Raw genomic sequence first — 15,476 nt, 5'->3', positions numbered from 1 at the left:
GCTACCCTGGGGAGCAAACTGACATATGCTGAGCACTTACATGGTGTTAGACACGGCAGTAGGTGCTTTATTATATGGTATCTGGTTCAACTTCTGCAAAAAGACCCATGAGATAAGCTGTATTTTTATCTCAATTTCATAGGTGAGGAAAATCCTCAGGGAGCTGAAGTAACTGGTTTAAGGTCACACAGCTAGTAAGTAGCAAAACTAGATTTAAATTTACACCTCTAAAATTCCAAAGCCTTCACTGTTTCCAGTGCACCACCTAACTGCCTTCTGGATAAGTTTTCTAATGTGCAAGTTTAACCCTTTAAGGGATATTCACAAATTTAAGGCATATTCACGGATTTATTATTTTAGCCATTTTGTACAAAAATTCCTTTCTGCTTTTTTGTTTATAAATATAAAATAAGTAAGAAACTTCAAACAATAAAGTAAAAAGTTCCTCCTTGCTTGCCATGAATTCCACTCTCCAGAGGTACCACTGTTGATAATTTAGTGTATATCTCTCCACATCTTTTCCTATGTGGTTCTTTAAAAAAAAAAAAAAATAATCATGTACATTGATTGGCAACTTTGATTTTTTTTCTCCAAACTAAAGATATACCATTATATTCTATATCAGTACATATAGACCTTATTATTTTAGTGGCTACCTGAAAATTCACTACATGGATGAACCATAATTTATTTATCCATTTTCCTAATGATAGACATTTGGATTGTTTCTGATTTTTCACAAGCAATGCTGACCCGAGCTGTTGAAATAAATATCTTTACATAAAGCATTTCTTCACATGCATGCCTTCCAGTAAGACATGTTTCTCAAAGTGAGATTGCTGGGTCAAAAAGAATAAGGCTTTTATATCTGAATAGAAAGTTCAGGAAAAAACTTTATATTCCCATCAACAGTGTGATAGTCCTTTGGTTTCACCACAATCTTTCCAACAGGGGAAAACATCAATCTTCAAAAAAAATTTTTGATAAACTTACCAGGTGAAAAAATAGCCACTCAGGTGGTTTGAAATTGATATTCCCTTGGTTATTAGGGGTAGAGGACAAGACCTGGTTGAGAGGCAGATGCTCGGAGTTTCCCAACATCAGTCACTCAGATCAGTGACTCATCCGTGTCCCCACATGCTAATATCAGAGCATATGCAAATTTGGGTCTCACCAGAGACAAATTTCTATGTGCCTTGGGCCTTCAGATGTCAGTCTTTCACCCATTCATTGAGTACCTACTATGAGCCAGGCACTATTCCAGATAATGAGGGTACAATAGCAAATACGAGAGACAATGTCCCTACATTATTGAAACGTATACTCTTGGTGGGAGAGTCAACAATAAACAAGTAAACACACAGACAAGGTACTTCATGGCTCAGCTTTATAGGATTGCTTAGAAACTGCTAGGGCTTTGAATACCAAATCCTACTACTGTACAATAAGGGACAAAACAGACACATGGATCCAAGTGCTCCTGATAGCTCTTCTTGGTTGTTGCAAATTCTAAATCAAGCCCCCAATCTAAATCACCACCCTTCCATACAAAATTGGGCCTCTCCCACATTTTGCATCTCAGTTAATGGACAAGACTAAAAAGCAGGAATCTTCCTTGACATCTCTTTCTCCCTCACTCTCCATATACTATGTATTATCAAATTGGGTTTATTTAGCTCCTAAGCATTTCTGGAATCTCTAGCTCTCTGTCCATCTTCACTCCCACCCTCGTACAAGCTACCGCACTTCCAGCCTAGATAAGCCTCAGCCTAACTGGCACCTGCACACACTCTGGTTCTCCTCCACACTGAGGTCAGTCTCCCAACTCCTTCTCTTTAAAAATCTCCAAACGCTGTTCACTGTTCTTAGGCTGAACCCAAAGCCTCCAACCATGACCCATATGAAGCCATGCACATCTGGTCCTACCCACCCCTCTGGCCTCATCTCCACCACAGGCGCTGTGACTTCCTCCACTCAGTCAGGCTGACATTCTTCACTCCCCTCATACTCACTGAGCTCCTCTCCAGCCGTCTTGCACAGGCTCCACCTTTAGTTTGAAAGGACGAGTCCTCAACTTTCTAGGGAGGGTCTCCCAGATGAGCAACATCCATCTAGTATATGCTCCTGTGGTACCTTATAGATCTTTCTCACGGTTCTTGTCAGAGCTGTATTTCTACATTTGCTTGTATTTCCTTTAAGCATCATCCTTGCTTGTATTTTCCTTTAAGCATCATGGGGCCAGTCCAGGTTTGCTTTTGTTCGCACACCTGCTGGTTCATTATCCAGCATTTCATTCCACTGTATTTGCACTAAACATTTGCTGAATAAAAGAATGAATAAATTCCTAGGAGACAGGCTAAACTGCTTGGAACAAATTCTAAGTGCTCTAAAAGTACAGAAAAATAAATAAAGTTAACCACTTGTAGTATGGACAGACAAAAAGCAAGAAAGAAGGGTACATGCTGGGGGTAGGGGGCATGACAGCATGCAATCCCATTGTGGACAAGGCTGCCCAAGTTAGTGAGGTCAGAATGAGTGAGCCTCGAATTCCAAACAGAGAACTTTAACACACTCTTAGAAACTATGGGGATCTAGTGAAGGTTCTTGGAGGATTAACGTAAAGGCAGGAAAGATTAATGCAGGTAAATTAGCCTATCATCTGGCTAGAAGATGGCTGGAACTAGACAGAGAGTTAGCAGGTGTAGAGGCAAGGAGATTGTTAAAATGCTTAAAGTGGGCCAGTGTGACATTTGTTGCTGGGAATAGAAAAGAGTGGGCAGATCCTAGAATCAAAACTTGATTAACCAGGTTTGTGAAATGAAGAAAGTGTCCAAACTGCTTTCCTCTGACCCCATCTTACCCTAAAATTTATACATCAGAAGATACAGAAATAAGGACTGGAGAAAGATGACATGATCCCAGTCTTCCTGATTCTTAAAAACACTCAATTTTATTTCTCCCTCAAGGCCTTCAAACAAAGAAATAAAGTCTTAGGTTGAAAGAAACCTAGGCAGACAATACATTAATTACCCACCGTGTTATTCTACTGCATTGTTGTTGGGGCAAGATGTTTAATAAGTAGCATTTAGTTAGACATCCAAGAGGCAAACTATTTCTATTTCTGCATACCAGGATCCAGTTGCACAAAACGAACCAGCTCCACAGCATGAAACAGGTGAAAGAGCAATGGACTAAGAGTGAGGGTGCCAGCGTTCTGGTCCCAGCTCTCAAACTAATTTCATTGTGTCCAACTGAGATGTGTGACTTCCCTGGACACAGATTTCCTTATCTGTAAAACTGGCCGGGAGGGGAAAACAGGGACTGAGAGTGATTTCTGCTTGTGTTCAGCAGAGCACTGGGATTCTAGGGAGGTACTTCAGGGGGCCCCCGTGGGAACAAGGGAGGAGCTGAGTGCAGCCTCCCATCCACTACCTATACCCACCTCAGCCTGAGAAACTCCACTTTACTATCTACTATGTCAGGGATCAAGATGCCATTAAGTCTTCAGTATGATCCCAACCTTCATCCTTACCACTGAGTGAAAATTACTAGCTTTAGATGCTTTCTAAGAATCTTGTCCCTTAGGAGTCAGCTGATTTCCCAAAGAATGATATTACACGTTGACAGCTGTGTGGATCTATAAGTTAACACCACTCTTACGATCTTAAAATTTTTTCACAAAAGCACAAATGACACATAACCTTTTAAAATTTGGGGGTGGGAGGTGGGCGTGGGAATGGGGTAGAAACTGAACTTTCAGGAATAAACTTTGAGATTGGATGAAGGTAACCAGAGCTGTTAGCCAATAACACAAAAAGGGCTGCAGGTACTTACTTTAGCCTTACCTTAATGTTTGTTTTTAGGAGCAAGTATCACTGGTGTGATAAAAATTGACTTCTTTTTAGAGAAAAAAAGAACAAAAACAAAAATCTCTGACAACTGATTTCTTCACAGCTCAGAGCACAGGGACTGTGGTGACTTTCCAGGACTCCCTGACCTCAGAGGCTTCATCAGGCGCCCCACGCCACACGAAAGAGCAAGTACCCACATCTGACATAATTCACGAGTGGCCCGTACTTTCAATTGCAGAAACTTGGATGCTAATCAGATTGGGTTGATTCTTCTTTAGAAACAGAAGAGTGAAAGACCAGAAAGAACATGCTCTAGTATTAGGGTTTTCCGAGATTCTTAGCGCAGTTTGCGGTGGATTTTGGGAAACTAACCTGACTGGATTTTTCTCTTTAATATTGTTAATTTGGGGAATATTTTCTATCAATTTAAATGTTATTAAAATATTTAATGTCAATTTGTTATTCTTTTATCCAACATAGGAAGGGTGTGTGTGTGTGTGTGTGTGTGTGTGTGTGTGTATACCCTGTTTCTACTTTATAAATCTTATATATATGTGTGCACATGTCACATATAAATGGTATTTCTTACTGGGAGCTGTGAAAAAAAGTTTGAAAAACATTGCTTTGGTACATACTGGGTGGGAGTGAGAGAGGAAGCGGATCTTCACCAGTCTGATCTTAGAGACATTTTAGTAAGATTGGTTTAAAAATAAAGAAGTGAGTCCAGTGGGGAGGGACCCAATATTTCCTGAGTGATGACCACGTTGCAGACACAGTGCTCGACCTTAATCCCCACCCCAATGAGAGTTGGTCTTGTTGGGCGGGGAGAGCGGAGTGGGGAGGGAAGAGGCTTGTCAGGGATTCTGCCCGTTTTCTAGATTAAGGGAGATTAAGTGATTCCTCCAAAATTACAACTAGTAAGAGGCAGATTCTGAAATCCAACCTGATAGTCTTCTGACTACTAATTACAGTTTCTTAGCTGTAGGGGAAGGGAGAGTAGGGAACCTAAACTGCTTCTTTAAAGATAGCTTTCAATAATCCTACTCGGGTCTAAATCACGATTACCGTTACCACCGTGGCGTACATTTATTAAGCCTTCACTTTGTTCCAGGCAATGTATGAAGTGTTTTAAACCCTTCATTTCATTTAATCTTCACAAAAAGCTTATGAGATATATACTATAATCATCCCACTTTACCGGAGGCTTTCAGCACTTCAGTAAGTTGACAAACGAACATCACAGATGCAAAATCCAAATGCACATTAAACAGCTGAATGCAATTTATTTACATTTCCTATACATACTCAGGGAAAATTTCTGCTCAAAGAGCTATTTCCCCCTCAAAGTGTTCGAGTCAAAACAGAAATTGAGTTGAAATCTCAATTTCTCACCTCTGAAATAAAAATGAGAGATGCTCACTTAGGACTTTATCCACATCTAGCATTCTCTGGTTCTAAAATGTGTCATGCAGGCAGGCTTCCATTTAAAGAATGCCAGGCAAACACAGCAGTCTGTATTATTTCAGTATCCTGGCTGCGCCCACTGCACGGCTGGCGCAAGAACACCTAGAGCTCAGCTTTCTGAAGTCCCTGTCCGTTGAGCAACTTGCTTACTAGAAGAATATACCCTTTGGTTATCATCACTGTATTTGAAAAATGTTCAGTGTTCAATATTCTTCATAAAAATTGAATAGCTTTTAAAATATTATGCTGGTGATTTAAGGATTGGGGTTTATACCCCAATGGGATTTTTGTATGTAAGGCTTCTTTTCTTACCCTATTGACCTGGATGACTGCTGTTTACAAAGTTTATGCTGGCTCCTCTCTGGGCCCTTCAGCTCAGGAGCACTCTGGGGATATTGTACCCAGCGGCAGAGTTGTGAGTAGACCTCTATTTTCCTAAAAAGGCAGCTCAAGTAGCTTCAGAAATCCCTACCTGCTGTGGACTTGGAGCTGAACATACAAAGCACAGGAGAGAAAACTGCAAAACTGGGGGATTTTTATGATTTTGCTTTCATAGTCCAAACTGATAACTGCTCTAGTGGAATTTCAGGCACTTCAGTTTAGGTGAGGTTTATTTAGTCCATTGCCTTGTGTATCACGGGTATCCAACATCTAGTCTTGTCAGCTTCAGATAATTTGTAGGCCTTATATCCTGCAGAAAATGCGGTAAGCTAGAAGACCTTAGGGATACCAGTTTTCTAGTTTTTCTACCCTTTTGCGATCCTCCCTCCCACGCTCCCTCAACATTTAGCTTAAGTTACTGTAGAATGAGATTTCGTTACATTTGAGTGATTTCCATGTCCTATGAAGCTTGTAAAAATGGAATTGTATCTTTTCTCTCAAAGAAATACAAGACTCAGATTGGTCTGTGGGCCAATTGAGCTGACCTCCCACTGACAAAGAGGTAAGTTGTGGGGAGGAGGGACAGGGAAAATGAAACAGGACAGAAATTTGAAGAGAAATGATCCTGCAAAAGATCATACCTACATCCTAACTGAAAACGGCTGGAAGAGCCTGCACATTCTATTATTCAGCTCTCCTTTCCTACTTGGTTTCACTCATGCAGATACACACTCCTGTCATATTCCCAAGAGATAAAAACTGAGACACACAAAACTACGCTTTCCAAAGCAGACAGGGGATGGGCTTGGAGACTGCAAATGAAGGAGTGGGTGGGTGGTTGGACACCTGATGGGGAGACATTGAGCGAGGGAGAAGTTAGGGAAGTGGGTGGATATCAAGAAAGTAGGAAAGTGACCCTGAAGCTAGCTAGCAAAGAGCTACGTGTTGTGGTACCGTAAAATAGATTCTGAATCATATCGAACACCCATTATATATACTTGAGGACACATTATAATGTCGCAGTTGTGAAATAAATGTATTTCTGGGCTAATATTTAGGTTGTGCCATACCTAAAACCTAAAAGCAAGTATCGGATGAAGGGAAAAAGTAATTAGGAATTGTAAAAGTGGTGTTACCGCACCTATCAATTCAGCTTTACAGGCCTAATGACTGCAGCAGGGGAAGCCTAGAGGCTCCGGATTTCTGAGTTGCACCTGTTTCTGAAGGGCCTGGGCTAATTAATAAAAGAGAAAAACAACAGATTCCCACAGGCAGAAACTCGATCCAGTCCCCGCACCTCCTGGCGCAGCCAGACCGCAGCCCAGGCCTCCACTGCCCAGCCTGTGGCCAGTTCAGCAAGGCCAGGCAACAATGGCTTCCCATCTCCTTGGGCGCCAGGGTGGGACCCATTTCCCCACGGCTCACCTGTTGGGAGCCAGGTGAAGAGCAGCAGCCAAGGCGCAGGTAGCTCGGGGCCCATGATGGCCCCTCTCTGGCCCCTTAAGCTCAGGGGCTCTGGCGCACTGTGTCTCTCTAATCAGCTGCCGCCCGTGGACACCGCACTTCTCCAGCAATCCCTCCGCTTCCCCCTCACTGTGCGCAGCAAGGAGGGAAGGCCGGCCCTGGTCCGAGGGCGGGTACCGGCGGGCTCATCCCCACCTGAGGCGCTCCCGCGGCTCCGCCTCCCGCACCGGCGCCGCCGTTTCCTGCTCCGCCCTCGGCCTCCGAGCCGCGGCCACCTTTCCTACCTGCCCCCGCTACCTGCCCCCGCCCCTCTGCAGGCTGCCAGGTATTTCTCCCCGCCGAAACGCCATCTCCTGGAAAACGTTAACTATTTTCCTCCAGAAGTTCTCGGAAAAGCTTACCCCTAATGTCACTCCCTCTCTTTGTAGAATTTTGTAAATAAACTCTCTAGGGAGTATTTTCTGCGTTTTATTTTCATTCACTCATACGTGCTTGGAAAAACATTCGGGTTTTTTTTTGGTTTCTTTTCCCCCCACTAAAAACACAGTAATAATGAAGTTTGCACATAGTGTCATGTTTTCCAGAAACTAAAGATGTAGGGTATGAACTAGAGAAATAAACTTAATTTTCCACAATTACAAAAGTAACAGGTGCTTATTATAGAAAAGTTAGAAAAAATACAAATTAATGGAAATAAGAAAAAATCCTGCTCCCACTACCCGTAGTAGGCATTGTTACTGTCAGCATATTCCTTTTTATGATTTCCCAGCCTGCATGCAGCTCAGCAGCCTCTCACAGACCTCAGACCTCCCAAAGTCAAAGATTCTAGGTCTCTTTACACCAGGCCACCTGGGACGTAATTCAGTCTCCCTTGCTTGGCAGGAACCCACAGAGAAAGGTAAAGAAAAATAGAGGAGGAAGGCACACTTGCCTTCAGGAACCAACCAACCAACAACATTAACTTGGCAAATCTATGTAAATAGATAGCAAGCCATTTTACACACCTATCCCTTATCGAGGAGTTTTCACTGTGCATCCCCTTCTGTAACAGCACAATTCTCCTCCCTCCCAGCCCCATCTGTTTTTCCCAAGAAAAGAATTATGAAGATGCATTAAACATGGTTTCGGCCCCTCAGGAAGTTTCCATTCTGGTCACTGACATTAGAAGTTAGTATTATTTCAATTAAGTGTATCCCTGCTCTGCTCTGCTGTGAAGGGTTCTCTTCACTGACGTCATTAGATACCTCATCCTGCCTCCGCCCAGAGAATCATCCTTGTCCTGAATCTGATTGGAGGTCTCAACCCACTTCCTTCTGCCTATCGTCCCTCTTCCCCTTCTATTCCTGGGTCTGTCTTCTGGTTCCCCAATTGGACCTCTTCGCTTTAAATGTTTTTCTTGTAGCTTCTTTTCCAGAAAGTAAGAAGTAAATGCAGGAAGTCATGACCAAAGTCAGGTGCTACAATACTTTTAGGAGCCTAGATCTTCCACAGTGGGATCCCAGCACAGCAGCAGGATACAGTGTGAGTGAGGGGTGCTCCCCTTCCCCACTCCAGAGACCCTGCCCATGCTGCCAGGAACATTGTCCTGTTTGACTGTTTGTGACCCTAAGGAATTTGTGTGGTTCCTGGCTTTGTGAATTGTTCTAGGCAAATTTTCAATTCCAGTCTAAAAAAGTATGAGCCCTCTCCTTCCCACACCTGCATCCCATGCCCCTCAGCCCTTGTTTTGGTATAAAGGTCATTTTAATATTCATTGAAGCCAGCATTTCTCCATGTTTATTCCACGGGACAGTGGTTCCATGGAATGTTAATAAATAATATATGGGGGTGTGGGAATGCTCTGTGATCAAACAAATTCAAGAAATGCTGGATTAAATTAAACAAAACATTTATTCAGGACTTACAGAACCCTTAGGTTGCTAGTGTACATTTGAATTTCCAAGGACTACATCATAAGCATTTCTCAGCATTATTCTACCATAAAGCCCCTTTTTCTCACACATATCTCAGGGCAAATGTTCCATGGAACATATTTTGGTGAACCCTGGCAGTCGAAACTAAACATAATTGGGGAATATGTTGGAGACTTCTATAGGAACAACAAAAAAAATGCCTTTAACAAAGATTATCCTAAGTGCAGAAGAACTAGAATTTTCCTATTTTTCTCTTAAGAATCACTTATTCAATTGAATATATACCTCCATTGCTTTTCATGGAGTGAACGCTTAAGATTAACTTTATCTATATGTTTCTCTGTTTACTACATGTATCTTCTTTCTTTACCACTTATTATATACAGTATGTACCATGCAATGTTCAAGTGCTTTACATGCATTATCTCATTAAATTCACACAATATCTGTGTAAAATTCACACAATCCCATTTTACAGATGTGAAAGCTGAGATACAAAGAAGTAACTTGCCCGAGGTAACAAAGCTAGTAAGTGGTGGAGTTATGAGTCTAAGTGAGGCAGTCTGGTTCCAGACCTTGTGCTGTTAGCTATTACGCTATACACTCTCGCCTAGCTGTGTCTCGGTATGTATTTATAGCTAGCTGACTCTATCAGTGTGTGCCAATGCAGTTTCTTTCCACATGTGTCATTTAGTTTTACATAAAGGAAATTCCATTACACTGCCATGAGCTCTCCTGGGCCAGTCATTCTGCCAACATGTGCCATTGGTTCATTAAAAATTAGATAAGAGTACACATTTGGCTCAGAGCAACAAACAGTTCTTTCATTGCTAGATATAGACATAAAAATCACTTGACCTGCTAATAGTGACTGAGATAAAAGTGTACTCATGTACAAAGTAATAGTAATGTCTACCATTTATTAAACACATTGTGCTAGGTACTATTCCAAGCACTTTTTGTATTAACTTCAATAATTCTCTCAACAGCATTATAAGGCAGAGACTGTCATTGTCCTCATTTTACAGCTCAAGAACTTGAGGCACAAAGGTTCAATTACTCTTAGTCATCCAGCTTGTAAGTAGCAGAGCTGAGATGCAAACTCAGGCCTTAAGAGCATACATCCTTAATCACAATCCTAGCCATATTGTGCTTCTTTATGTAGACTGGTTCAGGGACTAACCACAAAGTACTGAGCTTAGGATCTCATCATTTATAATCACACTTCCTAGTTGAAACTGTGTCCATGAATGTTTGTAAATATTTTTTAGAAACATTATTATTTGAGAATAATGTGATGTTTGTTTACCCACATGTGTATTTATCGAAAATGGAGAAAAGAAAAATGTGTAAGTAAAAATCATGCTCCAGGCAGGTAAAGCTAAAGGGAGGCAAGAAATGAAAGTAGCTAATTGATGATGCAACATTTGGAATACAGACCACCGTCTATATCTACAGGTCCCACATCCGTGAATACAACCGACCAAATCCTGCAGATATGGAGGGCCGCTAAGGAACTTGAGCATCCATGGATTTTGGTAACTGTGGGGTGTCTGGAACCAATCCCCTTTGGGATACTGAGGTATGATTGTATATGTTATTCATTTTTGTATGCCTAGCACCTCGCATAGTACCTGGCATATAGGTAGTGCTCAATAAATATTTCTTGAGTTCTGTATCCATAATTCCTGGAGGAAGTGACATATGAGCTGGCTTTGATAATGAATACGACTGCCAGAGCAATCTAAGCAGAGAGACCAGATAGTACAAAAAATCATAGCACCAGGAAATAGCATAGCTGAACATAAGCACTTCAGATTTGCTAGACTGTAGCGCAAGGTGGGGAATGGTAGGACAGTGTGTTATAGAGCTAGCCAGGGTAAATAAAGGGCTTGAATGACCAGCTGGAGAACTAACACTGTAGACAACAGACTTTAGAGAACAGTAGACAATGGGGAGCTAGCAAAGAGTTTTAAGCCAGGCAAACACGATCAGACATGCATTTTAGAAAGATAAACTTAGCAGCAGTGAGAAAGGTAGGCGAGAATTGAGATGAAAGGCAGGGAAGACAGGAAACTGTTAACTATAGGTGGGAGGTACTGAGGCCTCAAGCCAGTCATTGGTGTTGGGAATGGAGAGGAGAGAATACTTTGGCAGATATTTAAAATCTAGAACCGACAAGATCAGTGATACATTAGGTGTGGGAATTGAGAAGAATATAAATTTCTGACTATTGAGCCTGGGTGGATGGTGATGCCTTTAAAGAACATATATAGAAACGTTTTGAATCACTTCAGACACATTGTACCTGCAAGAATAGTGGACCATCTAAATGAAATGCCTACGGATTGTTGGACAACTTTGTTAAGTGCAATTGACTGAATGAGGGTGGTAAGAGCTGCATACCTATATAGAGAAGTCTGGGTCAGTAGGAACTGGGAGACCTACTTCTTGGTTAGTAGGATATAACAAGAGAATTCATCTCGGAGTAGGGCTAAAAGCAAGAGGTGGTGGAATCTAGTGATAGGAGTTTGGGAGCAAATATGTTCATTATTACCACTCCTATTCAACATTAGACTGGATGTTCTAACCAGCACAGTAAGAAAATAAAAAGACTGAAAATAAAAAATAAAGATGTTGTTATTAAAGTATCATGATTACACAGAATACTGAAGAGAATCCAGTAATTATACATAAGGACTAACAAGAGGTTGCTGGAAACAAGGTCAATATATTCATGTCACTAGCATTTATATATACCAGCAACATCCATTTGGAAAATATGACTCTAAAATATACATTTCAATAGCTATAAATCTATAAAATAACTACAAATAAACCTAACAATATATGTGGAACAGCTTTATGGAAAAAATTGTTAAAAGTTAGTGAAAACATTTTTTAAATATTTGAATAAATGCAAAGATTATGATGTTTATGGATAAGAACACAGTATCACTATGGATAATTTTCCCCAAATTAATGAATAAATTCCATATATTTTTAACAAAAATCTGAAAACCCTCCTCAGAATTTAGCAAGCCTTTCCTAAAGTTAAATGGAAATTACAGAGTGGTAAATAGTCAAGATAATATTGAAGAAAATACGTAGTAAGGGGGAATTTGCTTCTTCAAGTGATGAAGAGCTAAAGCCATTAAAACAATGTGGCATTTGCATATAGATAGTCAAACTGACAAGCAGAACATAAAAGAAATTATGGAAGTAGACACACATATAAATGGGAACTTGATATATAACAGGATTATAATTCAATGGGACAACCATAAACTATTCAATAAGTGATGCTGGGACAATTAGTGTTTGTTATGTTAAAAAGATAAGATGTACAGACATACCTCAGAGATATTGCAGGTTTGGTTCCAGGCCACCACAATAAAGCAAGTATTGTAATAAAGTGAGTCAGTCTTTTTGCTTGTGGTGGGTCTTGCCCTTAATTTGTAAAAAATCACAACATCTGTGAAACACAATAAAAGGAGGTGCCTGTATCTTTTCTTCATACCACACACAAAATTCCAAACTAAGTAAAATCTAAATGCTAAACTAAAAATTTCAAGCTTTTAGAGGAATATATGGTGGAATATCTATATAAACTTGAAGAATAGAATGAATTCTTAAACAAAAAAAGAATAATTCATTAAGAAAGACTGACACATAAGACTATATTAAATTGAAAAGTTCTGTAAACAAACGACAACATATACAAAATGAAAAAACAGGCCAGACTGGAAAAAGATATTTACCATGCATTTAAAAGGTAAAAAATTATAACCAGCATACATTAAAAAATCTCCTAAAAAGTAAGTAGGAGACAACCCAAATAGTAAGGGAGATGAACAGGGAATTCACATAAGAGCAAATCTGTTTCACTATTAAGCATATTAAAAGATGCTCAACTTGACTAGTCACCAGAAATCATAAATTTAAAACAATGCTATTTCATGTCTGGCAAATTGGTTAAAATGTAAAAATCTAAGTCAATCAAGTGTTGATAAAAATGTGAGAAGTATAAATTGGTTCAACTACTTTGGAGAACAATTTGGCAAAACCTCATAAAATTGAAGGTACACATATCCTAGGACCTTGTGATTTCCCTTCTAGGTCTCCCACACTATAGAAATTCTCACTCTTGTGCACACATGTGTAAGGATATTTATTGCAAAGCAATTTGTGCAAAACTTAGAAACAGCTTTCCACTGAGGGAAATAAATAAGTAAGATGGGGTTTATCAGTGGGGGGAGTGAGGTTGACACAGTGTAAGGAATACAAATGATAAATGTCTAGCTATTACATTGTTTTGTGCACCTGGAACTAATAAAAAAAAAGATAATATGCCACTGTTAAAATGAATTAACTAGATCTATACCGTGGATGAATATGAGAAATATAATGTTATATGAATAAAGAAAAGATACCATTTATAGAATTTTGTCATATTATGGAAGATATATATATATATATATATATATATATATATATATATATATATATATATGAAAGATATATCTATCTATCTGTATATATATATATATATGGAGAGAGAGAGAGAGAGCTAGAGAGACAGAGAGAGAGAGCGAGAGAGAGAACAGAAAACATTCAGGGGAACGGGATTCACCAATCTTAGAGTGTCGTTACTCCTGAGAGGAAGGGAGGAGAGGAATGGATTGGGAGAGATTTTAGCTGACTCAGTGATATTTTATTTTATTTTATGTATGAAACAAATACACTAAAAATGTGAAATCAGTTAAATTTAGGTGATATAAGATAAGTGGTGCTGATTATACTATTTTATGTGCTTTTCTGTATCTTCAGTATATACTTTTGAGGCAAAAGAGTGAGAATTGGGTGTAGAAACAAGCTAGTGTGTTTATGCCAAGACATTTCTGCTGACGGCTGGTGTGATATTATGTAAGTCACTTTTGGCCAAGAATGTTTTATCTACCAAAAGGGAAACTGGATGAGCTAACCTCTTTGGTACTTCCCACCTCTGGCATTCTACAGTTCAAAGGTGAAAAGGACCCACATTAGGAAGAAGTGAAGTTCTCCTAACCGGACAGAGAAATACAGAACTAATGCATCTCTAAGGTGACCTCACTCAGAGAAGTGTCTTGCTGGGATCTACTCATTCTAAGCAGAGGTGTGGACTCCATATTCTGCCAAAATCAAACATGAAATCAAGGTATTTTAATTGCACTTGTCACCCAAGGCCTAAGAATCTGTTTTTCTCAGTATTTTATTATAAAGAGAGAAACCAGGGACAAATGGGGGGCTTCAATCTTGAGGCTGGAACCATAGAGATGAGGTCATAGAAATAAAGGTAGAGACCCTGAAATTTGGCTACCACCAGAGATATTTATTTTTCTCTCTGGTGTTTCTTCCTCTTGTGGCAAGGTCCAATTTACTGTTCAGACTCCCCTGAGATGATGAGCTCAATCCATGCACATCTCAGTAAAGCTCAATAAGGGTCAGAATATCCAGTTCTTCCCAGGCCACTCCAGAGAGCCTGATTCAATTAGTCTATGGGGAAGCCCAGGAAGTAGTATATTTTTTTTGATATTTTAAAGTACTTTATTAAGGTACAATTGACGTAAAATAAATTGCATATATTTAAAATGTACAATTTAATAAGCCTTGTCATATGTCTACGCCCATGAAACTGATACCAACATCGAGATCTGAAACACCCATTTGTCCCACAAAGTTTCCGGGAACCCTGTTATAAATCCTCAGTGCCCGTCTCCCTAGGCAATCACTGATTTGCTTAGTTTGCATTTTCTAGAGTCTTATATAAATGGAATCATATAGATTGTTTTCTTTTCTGTATGGCTTCTTTCCATAATTATTTTGATGTTCATCCATACAATTGAGTGTATCAATAGTTCATTATTTTTTTTTCTGAGTAGGATTTTAAGGCCTGGATACCACAATTTTCTTATCCATTCATCTGTTGGTAGACATTTGAGTTGTTCAAGTTTGGGGCTATTATGAATAAAACTGTGTGAATGTTCCTGTACCAGACTTTGTGTGAACATATGGTTTCATTTCTCTCTGGTGAAAATCTAGGAAGAGAATGACTATTCTATTCATACGTAAGTGTATTTTTATCTTTAGAAGAAACCAACAAACTATTTTCCAAAGTGGTTGTACCATTTTACATGTCCACAAGCAGTATCAGCTCCCTAGTTCTTCTATATCCTTATTAATACATGATGTCAGTCTTTTTAATTTTAGCCATTCCAACAGGCATCTCATTGTAATTTTCTTCCTTTTTAAAAATGTATTTATTTGTTTATTTTCAGTTATAGTTGACATTCAGTATTATTTTATATTAGTTTCAGTTATACAGCATAATGGTTAGGCATTTATATAATTTATTCAGTGATCC

The 15,476-nt window shown here is 39.5% G+C and overlaps 1 protein-coding gene across 5 annotated transcripts in view; it reads right to left on the bottom strand.

The window, feature by feature from the left end:
- Nucleotides 1–7,373, bottom strand: part of ILDR1 (immunoglobulin like domain containing receptor 1) — a 39,461-nt gene extending 32,088 nt beyond the window's left edge. For all 5 annotated transcript variants that reach the window (XM_019714054.3, XM_019714052.3, XM_019714051.3 and 2 more), the window contains exon 1: nucleotides 7,122–7,373. In XM_019714054.3, coding sequence (XP_019569613.3) covers nucleotides 7,122–7,176 — 55 coding nt within the window. In that variant the 5' untranslated portion in view covers nucleotides 7,177–7,373. The remainder of the gene's footprint in view (nucleotides 1–7,121) is intronic.
- Between the last annotated feature and the right edge of the window lie 8,103 nt (nucleotides 7,374–15,476).

This window comes from Rhinolophus sinicus, chromosome 17, assembly GCF_057876585.1.
Source record: "Rhinolophus sinicus isolate RSI-liver-muscle chromosome 17, RSI-T2T, whole genome shotgun sequence".
NCBI lineage: Eukaryota > Metazoa > Chordata > Mammalia > Chiroptera > Rhinolophidae > Rhinolophus > Rhinolophus sinicus.
This window is presented reverse-complemented; position numbering and strand designations above follow the sequence as displayed.